At 44.9% G+C, this 20,864-nt stretch overlaps 1 protein-coding gene across 3 annotated transcripts in view; it reads left to right on the plus strand.

The window, feature by feature from the left end:
* HEXB (hexosaminidase subunit beta) overlaps positions 1-20,864 on the plus strand; it is a 49,232-nt gene that overhangs the window by 16,624 nt on the left and 11,744 nt on the right. Inside the window, exons 10-12 of one of the 3 annotated variants that reach the window (XR_012233850.1) lie at positions 2,051-2,123; positions 3,819-3,993; positions 19,325-19,499. Coding sequence is in view for 2 of the 3 variants with exons in the window: in XM_073584078.1 (XP_073440179.1) it covers positions 2,051-2,123; positions 19,325-19,499 (248 nt within the window). In the remaining variant the exon portion in view is untranslated. The remainder of the gene's footprint in view (positions 1-2,050; positions 2,124-3,818; positions 3,994-19,324; positions 19,500-20,864) is intronic. The other 2 variants (XM_073584078.1, XM_073584077.1) reach the window with 2 other exon arrangements.

Raw genomic sequence — 20,864 nt, forward strand, 5'->3', positions numbered from 1 at the left:
CACTTAGCAATTTTTTTTTTTTACCTGGTACTGTACTTTGATGTATACTGCTGATGCTTCTCCTCCTCTTCCTCCTTTTTATACTGTGTAACTTTTAATCTGGTCTTGTACATTTTTTATCACATCTGTTAATCCTTAATAAAATCATGGATTTGATAATTAACCTTGTCGTATCCATTTTATATTATTCTTGGTATACAGAACCCCAGTTGTAACTGCGCCCCCAGTACTGCCAGCTGGCAATGCAGAGCCAGTGTCAGTCACTGCCTTGCGAGGGTAGTCGCCATACTGAACCCACGCTGGCTATGCCCCCATGAAAGAAACAAGACTGCTGCTGTGGGGGGAATAAAGCTCATCTTCTCCCTGCAGTGTTCGGCTAAGGCCGTTTCTACACATCCTGATATTTAAACACAGAGAGCACAGAATGACAATTGTGCAGAAATATCCTGCAGTAAAACATATAACAGTAGTCAGGAAGTGCTGATAAAAAGATGATAAATACAGGGTATTTAGTCGATATGTTTTTTTGCAAAAAAAAATGTATACCAAGCTGCTCCACTGCGTCAAGGTAACCCCTATTGAAGCAGTCCCTATCTAATGTATTTAAAATGTGAACAGTGTCTAAATGAACAGGATGAAGACAGGCGCTTCCCAGTATGGGCACGTGGTGCAAGCAAGCTCTTTTTGTGCATGTCACACAAGAGAGGGGTGGGGTCTCTCAAATCATGCATAGGCACGGAAAAAACTGGATTAAAAACACATGTGACATGCACACATATGAACAAGTCGGTAGGACAATGTTCACACCACCCACTGACTCAAACACAAAAAGCACAGAATGACAATTGTGCAGAAATATCCTGCAGTAAAACATATAACAGTAGTCAGCAAGTGCTGATAAAAAGATGATAACAAATACAGGGTATTTAGTCGATACTTTTTTTGCAAAAAATGTATACCAAGCTGCTCCACCCCGTCAAGGTAACCCCTATTCTAGTACCGGAAAATCCTGTACCAGAGATGTGTCCGTGTGTGTATACTACGTGTGGCAACCGTGTGCCGCATCAGGACCATACGGACAGCCGCTGGGGAAGTAGCGCTACTGTAAGCCGCTGTCTCCCGGCGGTAGGTGCTAAAGCCGGCTGTCATCCATTCTCCCCTGCTCTGGAGGTGCTGTGACCTCTGGACTGTCAGAGAATGCAAGTGATGAGATCATTGTGTCAGAGCTTGAACTGCCAGGACCTCATTACTTGCATTCTCCAATGGTCCTGAGGTCACAGCAGGTCCGTTTTTCATTCATTCATTCTCCCCTGCTCCCGACAGAGAAGGGGAGAATGGATGACAGCTGCGTTCAGCACCTGCCGCCGGGGAACAGCGGCTTACAGTAGCGCTACTTCCCCGGCGGCCGTCCGTGTACACGAAGGACAGTGTGCACTGTTCTACGTGTGCGGCACATTTTGCGGCCCGTGTATCCGGGTTAAAATGGACATGTCAGCGTGTTTTGCACATGGACGCATGGTCCATGAAAACATGCTGACATGTACATCGACCCATTCATTTGAATGGGTCTACATCTGTCAGTGTCTCCGGTATGTGAGAAAACTCACCACACGTATCGAAGACACTGCAGTGTTAAACCGGCCTAAGTTCGGGTCCAGGTAGGTTACTAACATGATCAACCTGCAGGTTTATAGTGGTTTTTCTGGTGACAGGTTCACTTTAACGGTATCGAGAGGAAGAGATGCTATGTCCCAAAATTCCTCATCCTTTGTTCTTCTGATTTAAAACCTGCACATACAACTCTGTCCTTGTTAGCTGATTAATATTCATATCTGCATGAGATCATGAACCTGCTAATTACCTTCAGATTATCGCTGAGCCACGCCTGAGAAGTGACTGCCTTTTATTCATGTCCAATGACTTCTGCCCAAAAAAGAAAGGAAAAAAAGAGATGCTGTGCTCCCATGGACTTAAATGCTTATTCTTGGTTTGTAGTTGTGAAAAATGTCTGATCCTTGTTCCTAATTAAGTATAATTTTACTTTTCCCAGTATATTGGACATTGTGACAAAATTCCAGAAGGGCTACATGGTCTGGCAAGAGGTGTTTGATAATCATGACCAGGTATGTGCGTGCCAGCACTGTATGTGTTAACGGATATCTTCTTTCAGGAGACACGTCATCTGACCTAATATTTTCACATATACAATATTTCCAGAGTATATTCTTCTCTTTTTGTGCTTTTCTTCCCCCACCCCCACATTACACTCTGACGTTATTCAAGTCGGTCCTTGGTGGCTGCTGATAGACCTACTAGTCCAGTGTATGCAGAGCGGTGGCTGCTGGTAGACCTACTAGTCCACTGTATGCAGAGCGGTGGCTGCTGGTAGACCTACTAGTCCACTGCAGAGCGGTGGCTAATGGTAGACCTACAAATCATGAGACTTTTATCATTCTAAAATGACTACTATGAAACCAAAGGGACAGCTGCTTTGCTTTTATCCTATCTATTAACGCATATCCATTATTCATCACATCTTTTAATATTGAAATTATTATCATCACTGATTTGCTAATCAATCTAACATTTAGTGTGATTACACCAAAGATAAATGTTGGCTGATATTGCTGAAATTACCAATCTGTTAAACATTTATGGATGCATCCTGACCATCGTGTGATGTCTGCCAAGAGGCAAAAAAGATCAGGTGGATCCACTCATCTTAGCTGATCATCTAGTTTATGGGGGTGTCCTAAATTTTTATAGATGGCAGTTTTTGTGGTAAAGAAAGATGTTTCATATCAACACGCGACGAATCGTCCCCCAGAAGTGTCTGACCGTGGCTTATTCCTCTCCTCCCACTGGAAACACGTCCATGTTGTTGGGTGGGATCATGTTTGGTCAACAGCTCTCTAATGTCTATGGCCAAGCACACATTGCTGAATGTATGTTGTGCTAAGGCCGAAAGGATGTCTGAATGAGGGCTTAATGGTTTTTGCTGATAACCCACGGAACGAACTGCCCAAAGTCTGTGGGCTGCAATAAACTATGCAGCGTCCTACCCATCATCTCTTGCTATCGTCATCAATGTGGGAGCAAGTGTCATAGGATTTTACAGCGCTCGCTCCTATACTGAAGACTGCAGCCTAGGAGAAGGCCACCACAAAGTATAGTGTAGTCTCTGCAGCACAAACCTCCAGCTGGTCCATGTGGGATATCTGCTAAAAATACTTAGACACTTGAGAAAAATGATTGTCCTGCACCATAATAATTTCTCTAGAAAGCGGAGGTACGTGAAATGGCAAAATATGATATACACAAGACAATTTAATCTTCCTATATAAAAACTGTTCCAGGGCTTGTGTTTCGGAAGGGAGGGTCATCATCATCTTTTCCATTTTTGTATGTGATTTATTCCCCAAGGTTGTAATTATTGGAAAAAATGTTTAATAAAAAGAATCTGGGGGGGAAAAAAAAAGTGGAGGTACTCTTCAAATTGTGCCAGTGTTGCAGTCACATCTGTTTAGCGTGTGTTCTAGATATGCTGCAGTCTTCACCATTTGCCAAGGATTATTGTACATGGGACCAGACCCAGACAGTGCAGATACTAGTCACACAGGTATCACTGATGGGTCATGTTGCATCCGCATGAGACTGTCGTGAACATGCCAGAGTGTGAATGGATGTGTCCCCATGGGCAGCAACTGTGGCTGTCGCTCTACATACAGCCCACGTGTGGCCCGAGTCTGACAGGTGACATTTCTGTTCAAGTTGCCTTCACATTCCTATTAAACTCTTGTCTGTTGCAATCCTTACAGATTAATCCTGACACTATAGTGGAGGTGTGGAAGGGAGAAAACTATCAGGAAGAATTGTACAATGTGACAGATGCGGGCTTGTCCGCCATCCTCTCAGCCCCCTGGTACCTAGATTATATTAGCTATGGACAGGACTGGCAGAGATACTACAAAGTTGAGCCGCTAAATTTCAATGGTTTGTTAACTTTTTAATATTCATTCTTCTCATTATTTATTTTTTTTTTTTTTAAACCTTTGCTAACCCCATTCTTCTCCTATATACAGGCCGTTATGGTAGTCTGCCTCAGGCTTGGTTCAGACAAGCGTATATTATGTACGTGTGCGGGCATTTATAATAGAACTAGCTATGAACCCGTTCTACGCCCGGGTGGCGAGCATTTTTATTGGTATATGGTCTCCCATCCTGGTATGTGCTGCCACCCTCCTATCCTGTTATGCATGGCACCCCTCATTCCTATCCTGGTATGCATGGTACCCTCACCCCCCAATCCTGGTATGCATGGCACCCCATTCTTCATCCTGGTATGCATGGTACTCCCTCATCCCTATCCTGGTATGTATGGTCCCCTCACCCCCTATCCTGGTATGCAGGGTACCCCTCATCCCCCCCCCCCCCAATCCTGGTATGCATGGTACTTCCTCATCCCTATCCTGGTATGCATGAGCCCCCTCACCCCCAATCCTGGTATGCATGGCCCCCTCACCCCCCCCCCCCCCCCCCCCAATCCTGGTATGCATGGCCCCCTCACCCCTTATCCTGGTATGCATGATCCTCTCATCCCCCAATCCTGGTATGCATGGGCCCCCTCACCCCTTATCCTGGTATGCATGAGCCCCCTCACCCCAAATCCTGGTATGCATGGCCGCATGGCCCCATCACCCCTTAACCTGGTATGCATGATCCTCTCATCCCCCAATCCTGGTATGCATGGTCCTCTCCCCCCCCCCCCCCCGCCCCCAATCCTGGTATGCATGGTCCCCTCATCCCCTATCCTGGTATGTATGGTACCCCTCATCCCCAAACCCTGGTATGCATGGTACTCCCTCATCCCTATCCTGGTATGTATGGTCCCCTCACCCCCTATCCTGGTATGCATGGTACCCCTCATTCCCCTATCCTGGTATGCATGGTCCCCTCACCCCCTATCCTGGTATGCATGGTACCCCTCATCCCCCTGTGCCTGCTGTGATGACAGGAGTGGGCGGGTTGTTGCTCCGGAATCGGCGCCTGCGCATTCCTCTTTCCGGCGCCATTGTCTTGATGCGCTGCTTCCGGAGCAACAACCCGCCCTCTCCTGTCATCACAGCAAGATGCAAAACCCCGCGGTCACACCGAATCGATAAGGTGTCGTGCCGGCGGGGGGGGTGCGTCTACCGCGATTGGGGGGGGGGGGGCTGCGTGTCACTGTCTGGAGCCAGACTGTGCAGGCGCGTCGCGCTTGCACAGTCTATAAAGGCTTCGGACAGAGTGACGCTTAGCCCGTTATAGATATCACACCAACAGCACATGGACCAATGTTATTAAATGGTGCTGTATGAGGTTTTTTTTTCACATGGACCAAGTGTGAAAATCACAGCAGGCAGTAGTCTCTTAGATTTTTTTGTTAAAAATAAATGCCACACTGATTTCTGTAATTTTTCATTCTTGTAATCTACTTATTTTATTTTTTTTTATTTTTTTTTTTTATAAGCACAGCCTATCAAAAATGGAAATTGTTTGTAAAAACCACCAAAACTTTAATTATTGTAAACGGAAGTATAAAAACAGCAAAAGCTCGTGGGGTGGTACATGGATTTGCATCACATGGCTAGACCCATGAGTAATACAAAATAACACCAGTAAATGAGAATTTTTGGTAAAATTTCTCTAATATCCAGCAGCGTGTTTTTACTTTCGCTTCTTTAGCTGGTTCACGCCGCCTGCCTTGCACGCGCTCTGTTGGCGCTTTTTTTCTGAGCCTATCGTAGAGCTACTTTCTCTTAGTAGCTCCAGTCCTCTCCCCTTATCCGCGCCCCCCCGCATCCTTCAGCCAATCGCGCTACGCTGCCGTTCAGCTCCGCCCATCGCTCAGGTCCTGCGGCTCCCTGAGACCTCGTGTGAGACGCTCCTCGGATCTCAGCTTGGGGGACACGTCGGCTGTCTGCTGCACTTCAGACTGACGTGCTGGACACGGTAGGCTCTTTCCATATTCCTGAGCCCTAATTGGTCCTCCTCGGCAGTATTCTCTCAGACTCTGCAGTATTCTCCCTCATATTGGCTGCTATAATTTTGCAGTCTGTACATATGCCCAACCCAGCAAGGGCGATTTATACTAGACCCTCCGTTACTCACTACGCCTGCGCGCGCTGTAAAAAGAAGTGGGCGTCAGGCCAGTCGTCTCCCTTCTGCCCGTCCTGCAGCCTTTCCACTATGTCTGCCCCTCAGGAGCACACCGAGGCCCGAAATGAGAGTCCCCTATCTCCCCAAGAGGGGGCCGTTGCAATGTTTCAGTCGGTCTCTGACCTAACTAGAGTCTGTCAGTCCCTGCTCCAGGTCTTAGAACGTTTACATCAGCTATCTACAGCCACCTGTGCGCCGACCGCCTCTCACGGTGAGTCGTCTGCACCTGACCGTGACCTTCAGACGGACAGACCAGGTAGGAGTTGTAGAAAGCGGGCTCTGTCTGGCTCTTCGTCCAGCTCGCAAGGTCCTTCCGCTTCACCCAGGCTACGTTCCTCGCATCCGTCATCAGAGGACGACCTTAGGTCAGACGATGATTCCCAATCTGAATCTGACTCAGACAGACAACATGTCTAAAACTCGGGACATGGTTGATAGTCTCATATCGGCTATTTTTGAAACCCTCAAAATAAAGGAGAATAAGGCACCCCTTCAGGAATGCTCTGTTCCCTTTAAGCGAGCGAAACCTCCTTCTCGAACATTTCCTAATCACAGGTTCAATTCTTCCTTATCCAAACACTGGGAACACCCTGAGAAGCGTTTCTCAGGCCGCAAGTACCTAGATGTACTATATCCCTTCGATGCAGACCTGCTAGCAAAATGGACCAAAGCCCCCGAAGTGGATCCACAAGTTTCCCGTCTTTCCTCTAAGTCTGTTCTATCTCTTCCGGACGGGGCATCACTTAAAGATCCAACAGACAGGCAAATAGAATCGCTGGCTAAGTCGATTTTTGAGGCGTCCGGCGCCTCCCTCTGTTCTATTTTTGCCTCCTGTGTGGCCAAAGTCATTTCAGCCTGAGCAAAAATTCTTCACAAGGGCATCTTAGCGGCAGCTCCTCAGAACGAGCTGGCTGATCTAGCAGACCAAATTAATTATGCGGGTAAATATCTTTTGGCCGCCTCCTTGGATGCGGCCGGCTGCGTAGCAAGAGCTAACAGCAACATAGTAGCCATACCCTGTATCTTTTGGTTGAAGTCCTGGAGTGCGGACACCACTTCTAAGAAGACTCACCAACCTGGCATTTCACGGGTCCAGGCTCTTTGACGCTAAGTTGGATCAGATAATTTCAAATGCCACTGGTGGTAAAAGTACCTCCCTTTCCCAGTCTCGGCCTAGACGATTCTTCAACAGAAAAGCTTCTCGGCCGTTTAGGTCCTTTCGCCCCTTCTCTTCCACAGAAGGATCATCCCAGCAGAACCGGCCTTCTGCTTCCAGAGAGCAGAGAAAACCATCTTATATACCCTCACCCCGCTGGAAATCAAGAGGCCAATCCTCCAGGTCTTCAGGCTCCCGCTCCGGTAGATTTTCCTTCCAGGGTGGGAGGCAGACTTTCCTCTTTCATGGACGCATGGCTGTCTGTCGACGACACTTGAGTCAGGGAAATCATCATATCCGGATACAAAATCAAATTTTCTCCCCCCCCCCCCCCCCCCAAAGTGTCGCTTTTTCATGTCTCTACCCCCAAGACAGCGGTCCCATATTCCAGGGTTCCTTCAGGCCGTCTCTTCCCTTCTTTCCGCTGGGGTTATCGTTCCCGTTCCTTCAAACGAACGGTTTTCAGGGTTCTACTCGAATCTCTTCGCAGTCCTGAAAAAAAGACTGCTCCCTTCGTCCAATTTTGGACCTCCAGTTGCTCAACCGCCACGTGAGGATCCTCCACTTCAAGATGGAGTCCCTGCGCTCGGTAATAGCCTCGATGGACCCCGGAGAGTTCCTCTGCTCTGTGGACATACAGGATGCCTATCTCCACATCCCTGTTTGTTTGCAACATCAGAGATGCCTCCGCTTTGCGGTTCAGGACAATCACTATCCGTTCACGGCCCTTCCCTTCGGCCTAGCCTCCGCTCCCAGTGTCTTTACGAAGGTGATGGCAACAGTCATGGCCATCCTTCGATCCAGGGGGATTCTCATCTTATCTGATCTCCTGATCAAGGGCTCGTCCCGCCAGGACTGTCTTCCAAGTCTTTAGATAACCCTGGATGCTCTTGGCTGCCTCGGATGGATAGTCAACAAAGAGAAGTCCATCCTGCACCCTACCCAGCGTCTGACCTTTTTGGGCATGGAATTCGACACGATTCTAGCCCGTGTGTTTCTACCGAGGGACAAATTTTCAGCCCTTTGCAAACGCTCAAAGACCATTCCCCTTCGGTCCTGCATGAGGGTCCTGGGGAAGATGATGGCTTCCATGGAAGCAGTGCCTTTCGCACAATTTCACACTCGCTCTCTCCAGCTGATCCTCCTTTCAGTCTGGGACAAGACCTCGGTTTCTCTGGACTGTCCCATTCTCCTTCCGCTCAGAGTAAGACAATAGCTGACCTGGTGGACATTGCTGGCGTCAGTTCTCCAGGGAAGGTCCTTTCTTCCGCCTCAGTGGCAAGTTATCACCACGGATGCCAGTCTCCTAGGATGGGGGGCGGTTTTCCATAGGAAAACGGCCCAAGGGCGCTGGAACGCCCAGGAGACTCTTCTTCCCATCAATCTTCTGGAAATCAGAGCAATCTTCCTTGCTCTCCTTCGTTGGCAGCCTCTCCTCGTAGGCAAACCAGTCCGCATTCAATCAAACAACGCCACGGCCGTGGCGTACATAAACCACCAGGGCAGTACTCACGCAGGCAGGTAAATGTCAGAAGTGGCAAAGATACTGCGTTGAGCAGAGCGTCACGTTCCGGCGATCTCCGCCATTCACATTCCAGGGGTGGAAAATTGGGCAGCCGACTTTCTAAGTCACCAGGGTCTAGCGTCAGGCGAATGGTCCCTTCACCCCACAGTCTTCAATCAGATATGCCAGCGTTGGGGCATCCCGGACGTCGATCTCATGGCATCTCGGATGAACAACAAAGTTCCTCACTTTGTAGCCAGGTCCAGGGATCCTCTAGCCGTCGGTTGCGACGCCCTGGTAATTCCGTGGTCCCAGTTCCAACTGCCTTACCTGTTTCCTCCTCTTGCCCTGATACCAAGGGTGGTCAAGAAGATAAAGTCAGAAGGCATCCCGGTAATTCTCGTGGCTCCAGACTGGCCAAGACGACCTTGGTACGCGGAGTTGGTGAAAATGCTCGCGGACATCCCCTGGAGGCTTCCAGACCGTCCAGATCTTCTCACAAGGCCCCCTTTACCACCAGACTTCTCAGTCTCTGAGATTAACGGCATGGCTGAGGCCACAATTCTGGGAGAATCAGGTTTTTCCAGCCGGGTCATTCAAACCATGATCAGAGCTAGGAATCCAGCCTTCTCCCGCATTTACCATAGGTACTGCAAGGCTTTTTTTCCGTTGGTGCGACGATAACTATGTTTTTCCATTATCGTTCTCCATTCCATCCATACTTGGCTTCCTCCAGTCCGGTTTGGATGCGGGCCTGTTCCTCAGTACCCTCAAAGGCCAGGTATCTGCTCTGGCTATTCTCTTCCAAAAGGATCTGGCCTCCTTACCGCAGGTGAAGACTTTTCTCCAAGGAGTCGCCCTTGTGGCTTCTCCTCATCATTCTCCTATAGATCCGTGGGATCTCAATCTCGTTCTTGGCGCTCTCCAAAAGGCGCCATTCGAACCTATCCAGGACATTCCTCTGTTCCTTCTCTCATGGAAGGTGGCTTTCCTAATCGCCATTACATCCATCAGGAGAGTTTCTGAGCTGGCGGCTTTATCCTGTCGTTCCCCGTAACTAATCCTCCACCAGGATAAGGTCGTTCTCAGGCCAGTTCCCTCCTTCCTTCCAAAAGTGGTATCCCCGTTTCACATTAACGAGGATATCGTCCTTTCCTCATTTTGTCCTGCGCCTGCTCACCCTCTGGAAAAGTCGCTCCACAAACTGGATGTAGTGAGGGCCTTGCGTGTCTACCTTGCCAGGACCGCTTCATTTCGCCAATCCGATTCCCTGCTTGTCATCTCTGAAGGTCGCCGGAAAGGGCTTCCGGCATCCAAATCCACAATCGCTCGCTGGATTCGTTCTACCATTCTGGAAGCCTACCGACTTCAGGAAAAACGGCCCCCTCCAGGAGTGAGAGCCCACTCCAGCCGGGCTGTAGGGGCTTCTTGGACTGTGCGACACCAGGCTTCGGCCTTGCAACTTTGCAGAGCCGCGACCTGGTCGTCTTTGCACACCTTTGCGAGGTTCTACAGGGTTCATACCCAGGCCTCGTCTGATGCAGCTTTGGGTAGGAAGGTTCTGCAGGCGGCGGTAGCACATCGACCGACCTAAGCCCTTCTTTCGTTCCTTTATTGCTGTTCCCACCCTCAGGACTGCTTTGGAACGTCCCATGGTAATCTGTGTCCCCCAATGAAGCGATAAAGCTGGATTTTTGGGTTCTTACTGTAAAATCTTTCTTGGAGCCTTCATTGGGGGACACAGTACCCTCCCTGTTTTAAGTTGTACAGTGTTGGGCTATCGAGTCCTTTGTTGGGTTGGTACATATTTTGAGAGTTTTGGTTGCTTCTCCTACTGCTTTCTCACCAACTGAGGTACTTGGTGCCTGTCGGTGGGTGTATACTGCCAGGGAGGAGCTAATTTTCTTGTTTTGCATAGTGTCAGCCTCCTAGCAGCAGCAGCATACACCCATGGTAATTTGTGTCCCCCAATGAAGGCTCCAAGAAAGAGATTTTACAGTAAGAACCCAAAAATCCATCTTTTATAGCCACAATAGAAAAAGTTTCTTAAGTACTATTGCCACCTAGTGGTGAGAAATAGGACAAACTAGACATACTTATCACAAGTTTATTCCATTAAACTCCCTAATAGGGTAATTACATCTGATTTTAATAGAAAATAAAACGCTGGATGTGGGATATGAGCAACACAGGTGATGAAATGTACTCAATCTTAACAATTACTACAAAGTGCCGAGTGCAAACAAAGATTGTAAGCAGATTTGTCATGTGCCGTGTGGTATCGGCAAGTACCACATCCATATCTTGTAACCAGGCATCCATAATTACCAGTGAGTATAGGTCAGCCACGTTCTGAAGTCCCACAAATGCATGTTTTGTGTAGGTTCTTCAGAAGTGCCATACACTTGGTTGTGGCTTTGCCTGGTGTTGCAGCACAGTCCCATTCTCATGTTCAGAATTTTCTGTGTAGATCTCGAATACTGGACCCGGTCAAAATGTACATATCTAAGCTTGTAAACCATGAATAGTATCCAACATGCATTTGAGCGTCACGGCCCGCCATCTAGTTCTTGGCACACACACCAATTGACTATCGGTGGCCTAATGCAGGGGTCAGCAAGCTCTCTCATCATGCTGCTCAGTCTTACAAGGGAGCAGGGTTTTGGCCATAGTGACAGTCAGGATTAAAAAGAAATGAACTCTCAATTGAATGGTTCGCCTATAACGATACAAATTTGACCTACAACCATTGGCCCACTGTGTGTGGACAAGTTTTGGGTCAGAGCAATGTGCATACCATGGACTAAGATGGTAACCAGTCTCGGTAGAATAGAAGCGTGGGTACATGAAATGCCCAAATAAGATTATTGGGAGAATCCCATAGGATGTACTGAACAAGTGTGACTGAGGCTGGGCTGGAAAACTGTGCAGAGATCACGCATGGAAGGATGGTGGACGTGACGCTCTACTTGGACACAGCGGCCAGATGTTACAGCATAGTGGAGGGGATTTTATGAAATCCCATCTCCACTATGTGTTCAAAGATGCAGGTGGCAGACCTGCGTAACCGGTCATGCGGCGCGTCTTTCTAGACCGCAGAATGTCTAAATGTCTATTTATCTTGCGGAGACGCTAAGCCTCTGCAAGATGAATACGCTGTTAACAAGGTTTTGTCCCTCGGACAATTTTGAGTGTTCCTGATAGATTTTTTTTTTCCATGCTGATTTCAGAAATGACTTTAGATTTTCCCTATCACATAAGATTTTTGAGAAATGATACGAAACATTATATTCTAAGTTTAAAAACTGATATATGAACTCTTTCTGAAACAGCATATTCTGAGTTTCCCACTGAAATAACATAAATCGCTGATCTACACATATGCAAGCACTTATGCGAATTCCGCGCTTGCGCAGTGAATCCTTCGATGGACCGTGTAGGGAGCATACCACATCTCCTGGGCCCGGGAGCGATCAAAAGACAACACTGACATACTTAGAGCATGGCTGAATGGATCACTACCTTCAATACTGTTCGCTGTCCCAGTGATATGGAGAGAGCAGAGAGATCATGTAACAGCTACTTCTGCCTTACAAATGTAACAGGATATTCAGCAAAGAACAAGAAATCAATAGAATATCCTAATCTTCTATCAGCCATAAGACCAGTGCCACACGATGAAAGTCTTCGTGTTCCAAAGCCGCCCAAAGTATGGCCAATGGAGGACGATGAAGATGAACTAACAATGTCAGTGGAAAATGAAACTGCTGCAGACCCAGACTTTGAGCCTTCTACATCTAATCCACATCTGTTCAGTCACGCTGATCTGAGTGACTTGGTCAGAGATTTGAAATTGTCAGAGGCAGGCAGAATTATTGGGACCAAGGCTACAAGAACGGCATCTCTTATTACCAGGAACAAGAGTTTCTGTTTTTTGCTGTTGTCAAGAAGACCTTAATCAATTTTTCAACCATGTCGACAGTTTAACCTTTTGCAATGACGTCTTGGGGTTGTTTGGTGCTCTTAGAAGCGAACATGACCAGAAGGAATGGTGATTGTTCATTGACTCATCAGTTTTAAGTCTGAAGGCTGTTTTACTACACAATGGAAATATCTATCCTTCTATACCTATTGGACATGCCGTTCACATGAAAGAATCTTATGAGAATATGGAGTTACTGTTCACCCACATAAATTATAACTGGAACATATGTGGTGATCTAAAAGTTTTTGCACTTCTTCTTGGACTGCAGCTTGGTTATACCAAGTAGTGTTTAATTTGTGAGTGGGACAGTTGTGCATGAGTAAAGCACTATTTCAGAAAGGACTGGCCACTCTGTGAAAACCTGGTTGATCGACAGAAGAATGTTAAACAATCCTCCTTGATCCAGCAAAGATATTTCTCCCTCCTTTGCATATTAAACTTGGGCTTATGAAGAATTTTGTCAAAGTAATGAACAAAGAATCGGAAGCCTTTTCTTACTTGCAACAGAAATTTCAAAGATTAAGTGTTGCAAAGATTAAAGAAGGTATTTTTATTGGCCCACAGATCAGAGATATAATGAATGACAGGAGCTTTGATGGTCGTTTGCATGGTGCTGAACAAGTGGCATGGAGAGCCTTTAAAGATGTGACCTTGATCTATCCCCATATCCATAACGAAGAGATGGTTACAAAAACTCCAATCTCAACTAATTTCCTTCATCTGGGCAAAACAAAAACCTAGAGTAGCTAGGTCGATTTTAGAGAAGAAAAAAAACTAGGTGGACTCTCCTTTCCAAACCTAACCGCCTACCACGATGCCACACTAATTAAACTTATTCAAGACTGGTGGACAGAAAAGGACGGACCAACATGGCTAATGCTAGAAGAGCCTACAAAATCCAAAGGTACACTCAGTCTTTTCACCCTCTCTTAGTTATGCGACAAAACTAAAACTACTGGAGGAAATCAGTCAAATCCGCAATTCTCTCTTGGAAAGCTCTATTGAAATTCTCTCTCAAATCTTTTCCCGTGGTCTCTCCTACTTGGATAGATATAGGTATTTTTTTGAATTTTTTATCTACAAGAATTAAACTTAACTCATGGAGACTACAAGGCATTCAATATATATCAGATATAATCGACGAGAATAACAAACTCATTCCCTTCCAACTTTTTAGAGAGAAATTCAAGCTTGACCTTACAGAAGAGACGACATGGAAGAAAATCCAAGACCTCATAAACTCAACTTTTTTCTTCCACAAAACCTTCAGCAGATGTTCAAATATCCCAGAAATCTCTCCTTTCTGGAAAACTAGCCACATTTGGCTGAGTGCACACGTACTTTTTTGCCCTGCGGATTTTTCCACGCAGAATTGAAGAAATCCGCAGGTCAAATGACCTGCATTTTTCCTGCGGATTTCTTCCATTTTTAGTGCGGTTTTCCACTGTGGTTTTCCCCCTGCGGATTTGAAGACTGGGGAGGTGGAAAACCGCACAAAAGAAGTGACATGCTGCGGATTTTGTACCACAGGAAAACCGCACAGAAAAATCCGCAGCGTCTGCACAGCGTTTTTTTTTTTTCATTGATTTAAATGCTACTGTACATCACAATGCGGATATGCAACGTTTCTGCGCGGTAAAATCCGCTGCAGATCCGCTGGAAATCTGCATCGTGTGCACATGGCCTTAAGGCTATGTAAAACAAAAAGCGCTGTGCACATGCTGCAGATTTTTCCGCGCAGATTTGGTGTGGTATAAGGCTGAGTGCAGACGGACCTTTTTAGCCCTGCGGATTTTTCCGCGCAGAATGGAAGAAATCCGCAGGTCAAATGCCTGCATTTTTCCTGCGGATTTCTTCCATTTTTAGTGCGGTTTTTGTGCGGTTTTCCACTGCGGTTTTCCCCCTGCGTTTTGAAGACTGGGGAGGTGGAAAACTGCACAAAAGAAGTGACATGCTGCGGATTTTGTACCACAGGAAAACCGCGCGGAAAAATCTGCAGCGTCTGCACAGCGTGTTTTTTTTTTTTTTTTTTTTTTCATTGATTTAAATGCTACTGTACATCACAATGCGGATATGCAACGTTTCTGTGCGGTAAAATCCGCTGCGGATCCGCTGGATATCTGCATCGTGTGCACACAGCCTATATCAGAACCTCAACCAGGATACTCACTTTTCACACATCCCTAACCTAAAAGCTTGGGAAACTGAATTGGACACTAACATCACAACTGACCTCCTACACACAACTTTTAAGTCTATCTACTCCTTCATCCCTAGTTCATCTCTTGTAGAAACCCACTACAAAATATATACTCGTTGGTATTACACCCCTCTTAAACTACATAAAATTCAAAATACAAACTCCCCCTTATGCTGGAGAAATTGTCAAGCTACCGGAAGTTTAGCGCATATCTTCTGGAGCTGTCCACATCTTAAAAACTTTTGGGGTGCACTAGAAACCCTAATTAATAATATTACTAACCTGAAATTACAACCATCTCCGGAACTAGTACTCCTGGTTGGCCTAGACACCATCCCGCATATATATATAGACCTATAGTTTCGCATATATTACTTACAGCGAAAAACTACATTGCCGCCCTTTGGAGAGACCCTATTCCTCCAACACTAGACAAAGTAATAGACAAAATCTCCTCTCACAACACGTATGAATACACGTTCGCCCTTAGGAACAATATCTTACAAAAATATTAAAAATGGAACCACTGGAACCGTTTTATGTCTTCAACTAATTTACCCAATATGCTTTCCGGATCCTAACGTTGTATCACTTGGACCTAATCGATTAGTGTGAATGATCTTCATCAGAAGAACTTGTACCCCATCATGGCAAACGGACTTTTGTTCCAACACATAGTGGGCATAACCACCTACCCTTCTACCCAATAAACCCATCCCTTTCCTTTTTTAAAAAACACTAATGCTTCCATCCATGTAAATAGTTGTGTTACGACACCAATTCTAAATATGAGACCAGCATAAGTCTTTTCTTTGTTATGCTCCTTATACCTCTAGATGCAAAATTTCTAAATGTGAATTATCAACTAATTATCAGTTATTATATGGTTTGTCACTTCTGAATTTGTTACAACTGTATAACTACACTTTATTGTAACTTATTTTGAATATACTTAAGTTCAACGAATACTTCTTCTTTGCATGTAAAAGTGATTTCACTCAATAAAAAATTAATTGAATATAAAGATGTGACCTTCAACTTCCTTGGCAACAGCAGGGCACTGAACTTTGAACAGCTCGTGGACAACATGCTCACAGTATATCATTTGAGGAAATGCAATCTGTCACTAAAAATGCATTTTCTACAGTCTCACTTGGACTTTTTTCCAGCCAGTCTTGGTGCCGTTAGTGAAGAACATGGTGAAAGATTTCACCAAGAGATTGCGCTGATGGAGAAAAGGTACCAGGGAAAGTGGAGTACGTCAATGCTGGCTGACTATTGCTGGAATCTTATTCGAGAAGCATCTGACATGGATTATAAACGAAAGTCGTCTGCCTAACACTTTTGAACAATTGCTTTTGCTACTGACATCGATGCATATGTATGTAGTGTCTCGGACCTCATAATGTAGACTATAAACTGTTTTTTCTTACAAACCTTACGTGATAGACTTTTGGGAGCACGTATTCATGTTCAACATATCAAAATCTATAAGATACAATAACATTTTCTCAGGGCACAATGTACAGTAATAAATTATATTGTGGTACTGTGTTAGGCAGAAAAATCGATGTGAATACTTTTCCGCCCACTGATGACAAAAGTATTCTCAGAGTGATACCTTTATTGGCTAACCAGAAAATGTTTGCAAGCTTTCAGAGCACAGAGGCTCCTTCAGGCAAGATAACAAATGGATTAATAAGAAAAAAAGCACAACATTTAAGGGATACTACAGTAGGACATTTGTTCTTTAGGTGGGAGGTGTGATGCCGCCTAAAGATAAGTCAAGGAAATCGGCTTAGCGCAAAATCTGACTGTGGAAGCCCTTTTAAGTGCTGCCAGGCTTCTATGAACCGTGTAGACTTACGCTGGAGTCACACTAGCATATTTAAAAAATAAAAAAATCGATTGGATGTTGATCCAGAAAAGTAGGACGAGTGACATGAGTACAACGCAATTTGTCTCACCTAGCATCCATATGACATCCGTATGCAATGCGATTAACTATCTTTTAAATACTGTAATTCTCATTTAAAGCTAAGTAATAAAGCAATCTTCTATACAGATATAATGTTCTGTAGATATTTAATGTCACAAGCCCCTTACATATAATAAACCAGGATCCTTTCGTGCCTTTCATGTGACACTAAAGGGTGTTTAGCCTTAAGCCGTTTAAACTATTTTTTTTTTTTTTTAAATTAAATCTTTCCTAATTTTCATAACCAGCAAAGGTAAAGCAGACAGCTGTGGGCTTGCATATTATCAGGCTGGGTAGGTACCTGCATATTGGGCCCTTCCCGGCCTAAAAATACAAGCCCGCAGCTGCCCAAGAATTGGCACATCATATGAGATGCTCCAATTCTGACTTTTGGCCCTGGCTCTTCCTGATTTGCCCTGATGCAGTGGCATTTGGGGTAATGGTGTATGGGGTTGATGTCGGCTGGCATCGAGCTCAGGGGTTAGTGATGGAAAGGCGTTTATCAGACACCCCTATTACTAACCCAGTAATCAAAAATAAAAATGCACACAAAAAAAATCGCTTATTTTAAACACTCCTCCCACGGCATCCAGCGATTCTATGGAGCGTCGTTGTGAGAACAGCGGTGACCTCTATAACTGCAGCGCTTATCAGTCAGAATCTCAGTTCTCTCTATTGTACATAAGCCATCACCATCAGTGCTAGAAAACCTCTGAGCAATATTTTTTAGGCTTCAATATGGCCACAGTAAGTAACTGCATGTTCCTTCGTATAAGACAAGGGTCGCAGGATAGAATCTAAAAAAAAACAAATCCATTCATTTTTTTTTTTTTGTTTATCTCTGTAGCTATTAGGGTATGTGCACACAGAGTTTTTTGGCTCTGCGGATTTTGTAGTAAAAACTGCAGATAAATCCGCAGGATTAGACTAAAGTCCTGCGGTTTTGCCCTGTGGTTTTACACCTCATAATGGATGAGGTGTGAAATTGCAGCGTTTCTGCACTAAAGAATTGACATGCTGCAGATTGTAAACCGCAGCAAAACCGCACGGAAAAATCCGCAGCATGTGCAGAGTGTTTTCCAGTTTACCATTGAAAACAAATGGTACTGTACAACACATCTAAATCTGCTGCGGACCCGCAGCTGCAGAAATGCTGCGGATCCGCAGCAGAATCTGCACCGTGTGCACATACCCTTAATCGTTTATTGGACTATTTACAGTTTCCTGACACACACCCTTGTAACCATAGATTTAAGGGGTGTCTCATCCAATTTCAGAGTGAGATTGCAGCATATTGTTTTGTTTTTCTCATCTGTCTCTCCCACCAATTTGGTCAGTGAAGGAAAAAAAAAAACTCATCAGTACAGCTCCATTGAATAACATTGATTAGTGTGCTATCCAATAACAAAAAAAACCCAGCACTCATCAGATTTATACAGTGGTGTGAGCGAGCCCTAAGAGTTATTGGATACAGCTCACTCCATCCAGTACAATCCACTCCGCTGTGCACGGATAAAGCTTGTGAGGTGCAAAATCCAGCAATGCGAATACAAATTCTTGCATGGGCATACAATGCAGTGTTCTGAGTCTCGCTGGCTCCTAATATTTTTCTTTGCACTTGCTATTATTTTGATAGCTGCAATAAAATGTTTTTACTTTCTTTTGCTTTTCCAGATTGTAAAATCTTTATCACTTTGTGCGATCCTGACATCATCTGTTGGGTGAAATCTATGCGTTCGGTGGTCTTTTAGGTATGGGGTCTTATGCCTCAAAGACTAACAATCTTATTTAACTGATCATTTTACTCGTTAAGAATGAATATAGTTTTGGGCAATCTACACTTTAAACACCTACAGCTGCACATGGCTGTCAGTAATGTTATTAGTATTACGGGTGGTATGGCTGGACAAGAGCGTTGCTAGAATTGATGGTGTTCAGCATGATATATCTTAGGCCTAACCCAAAATAACCTGGCCGGCTTTGCTTCTCTGCTTTTGATCCTTGTTTTTCCACAGCCTCGCTGTTATCCTTGACTTGTCTTTTTAGAATATAACGTTTCCCAGTAGCACTCATTATTCAGGTCCTCAGCAGCCACAACCAGGGCAAAGCTTTAGGCATGTTCTGATTTCTTCTCCAGGCCACCTGCACAGTTCTGTAAAAGTCATGGTCTCCTCTGCATCTTCCATATCGGAGACTAATTAGCAGCCTCTCTTGGGGTGTGTGACATTAATGTCTAGTCTTGCTCTCTTGCAGGTGTCAGATACTGTGGCATACTTTATTAAATAAGTGTTTAAATCCCTCAGTTGAAACCAGACACCGTTGTGGAAGTTTGGAAGGAAAAAGATTATCAAAACGAGATGGCGGCTGTTACGGCTGCCGGATTTCAGGTCCTTCTGTCATCTCCCTGGTACCTAAATCGAATTTCCTATGGTCAGGACTGGATCCAAGCCTACCGAGTCGAGCCAACAAATTTTACTGGTGTGTTCTGGCGCCTCTTTACCTCACCAAATCTATCTGCATGTGACTGCCTTTTAGGATATCATTGCCCATTGGACCCACAACTCGTGGAGGAGGGGGGATGATAAAAAAGTAAAATAAGAGGCTTTAGAAAAGTATGGTAGGTGAGAGTTCACCTATTTGTGCCATCAGCGTTGGCCTAACTCCATAGTTCCTGAACACTGTTCAGTCTAGGCATTTGCTGAGATGCTTTGCAGGTTTTTTTTTTTTTTGGTTTTTTTTTGTTGGACCTGATCTACTCTGGGGTGAGTGGGTCAAAAGATTTCTGGTGTACTAAATGACTTCTGATTAGAAGAGCAGTAAGATTACACTGGCGCTAACCACTCAGATGGTGAGAGAAGGTAGATCTCAGATGCAGCTGGTGATATAACAGGCACTGTGTCTATTCCTGTTGTACTAGATTAGAATTTATGAACAAAAGCAATCACCGCGCTATACTGAGGAAAGAGAGGACATATAAGTTGAATACTCACTTGCTGAATGAGTAGATGTGGAGCATAAACAGATATGAGGCAGCTAATTTTCATCAGCTGACAGATATGGCTAGTGAAATAATGCTAATGTTAGTATTAACACAGTGGGTATATAGTGTGCAAGAATAGAACATGGAGTACTTACTGGTCGCCCTGGGCAGTGTTAATCGTACCGTGGTACCAATATCCAGATGGTTTTAAGTTAAATACTTGGCTAGTGAAGGTGGCAGATTCAATATTATGAATTAAAAATTAAAAGTTAGAAATTGAAGTCCCTCGGTGTGGCAAAGAGTGCCTATATTATTTAATGACACTTCACCCAAATACCCAGTAAGTGTCATTAAATCCTATTGGCACTCTTTCTTTGCCACACCGACGAACTTCAATTTCTAACTTTTAATTCATAATATTGAGTCTGCCACCTTCACTAGCCACGGTACAATTAACACTGCCCAGTGCGACCAGTAAGTACTCCATTTTCTATCTTGCACCTTCCAGTGCACACTATATACCCACTGTGTTAATACTAACATTAGCATTATTTCACTGGCCATATCTGTCAGCTGATGAAAATTAGCTGCCTCATATCTGTTTATGCTCCACATCTACTCGTTCAGCAAGTGAGTATTCAGCTTATATATCCTCTCTTTCCTCAGTATAGCGCGGTGATTGTTTTTTGTTTGACTTCTGATTAGAGATGGGCGAACACAAGCAAATGTTTGGCTTTTTTCCGGACAGTCAGTGTACAGGCCTGAACGCCAAACACTGGCTTTCTGCTGAAGTCCGGTGCAGTGTTCGAGGTGATTGAATGCATTATTTTTAATGGGGTTTGGGTTCTAAAAAGTTCTGGTCA

Source organism: Dendrobates tinctorius, unplaced genomic scaffold (genome assembly GCF_039654945.1).
Source record: "Dendrobates tinctorius isolate UK_male_01 unplaced genomic scaffold, ASM3965494v1 ptg000083l, whole genome shotgun sequence".
NCBI classification, from domain to species: Eukaryota; Metazoa; Chordata; class Amphibia; order Anura; family Dendrobatidae; genus Dendrobates; species Dendrobates tinctorius.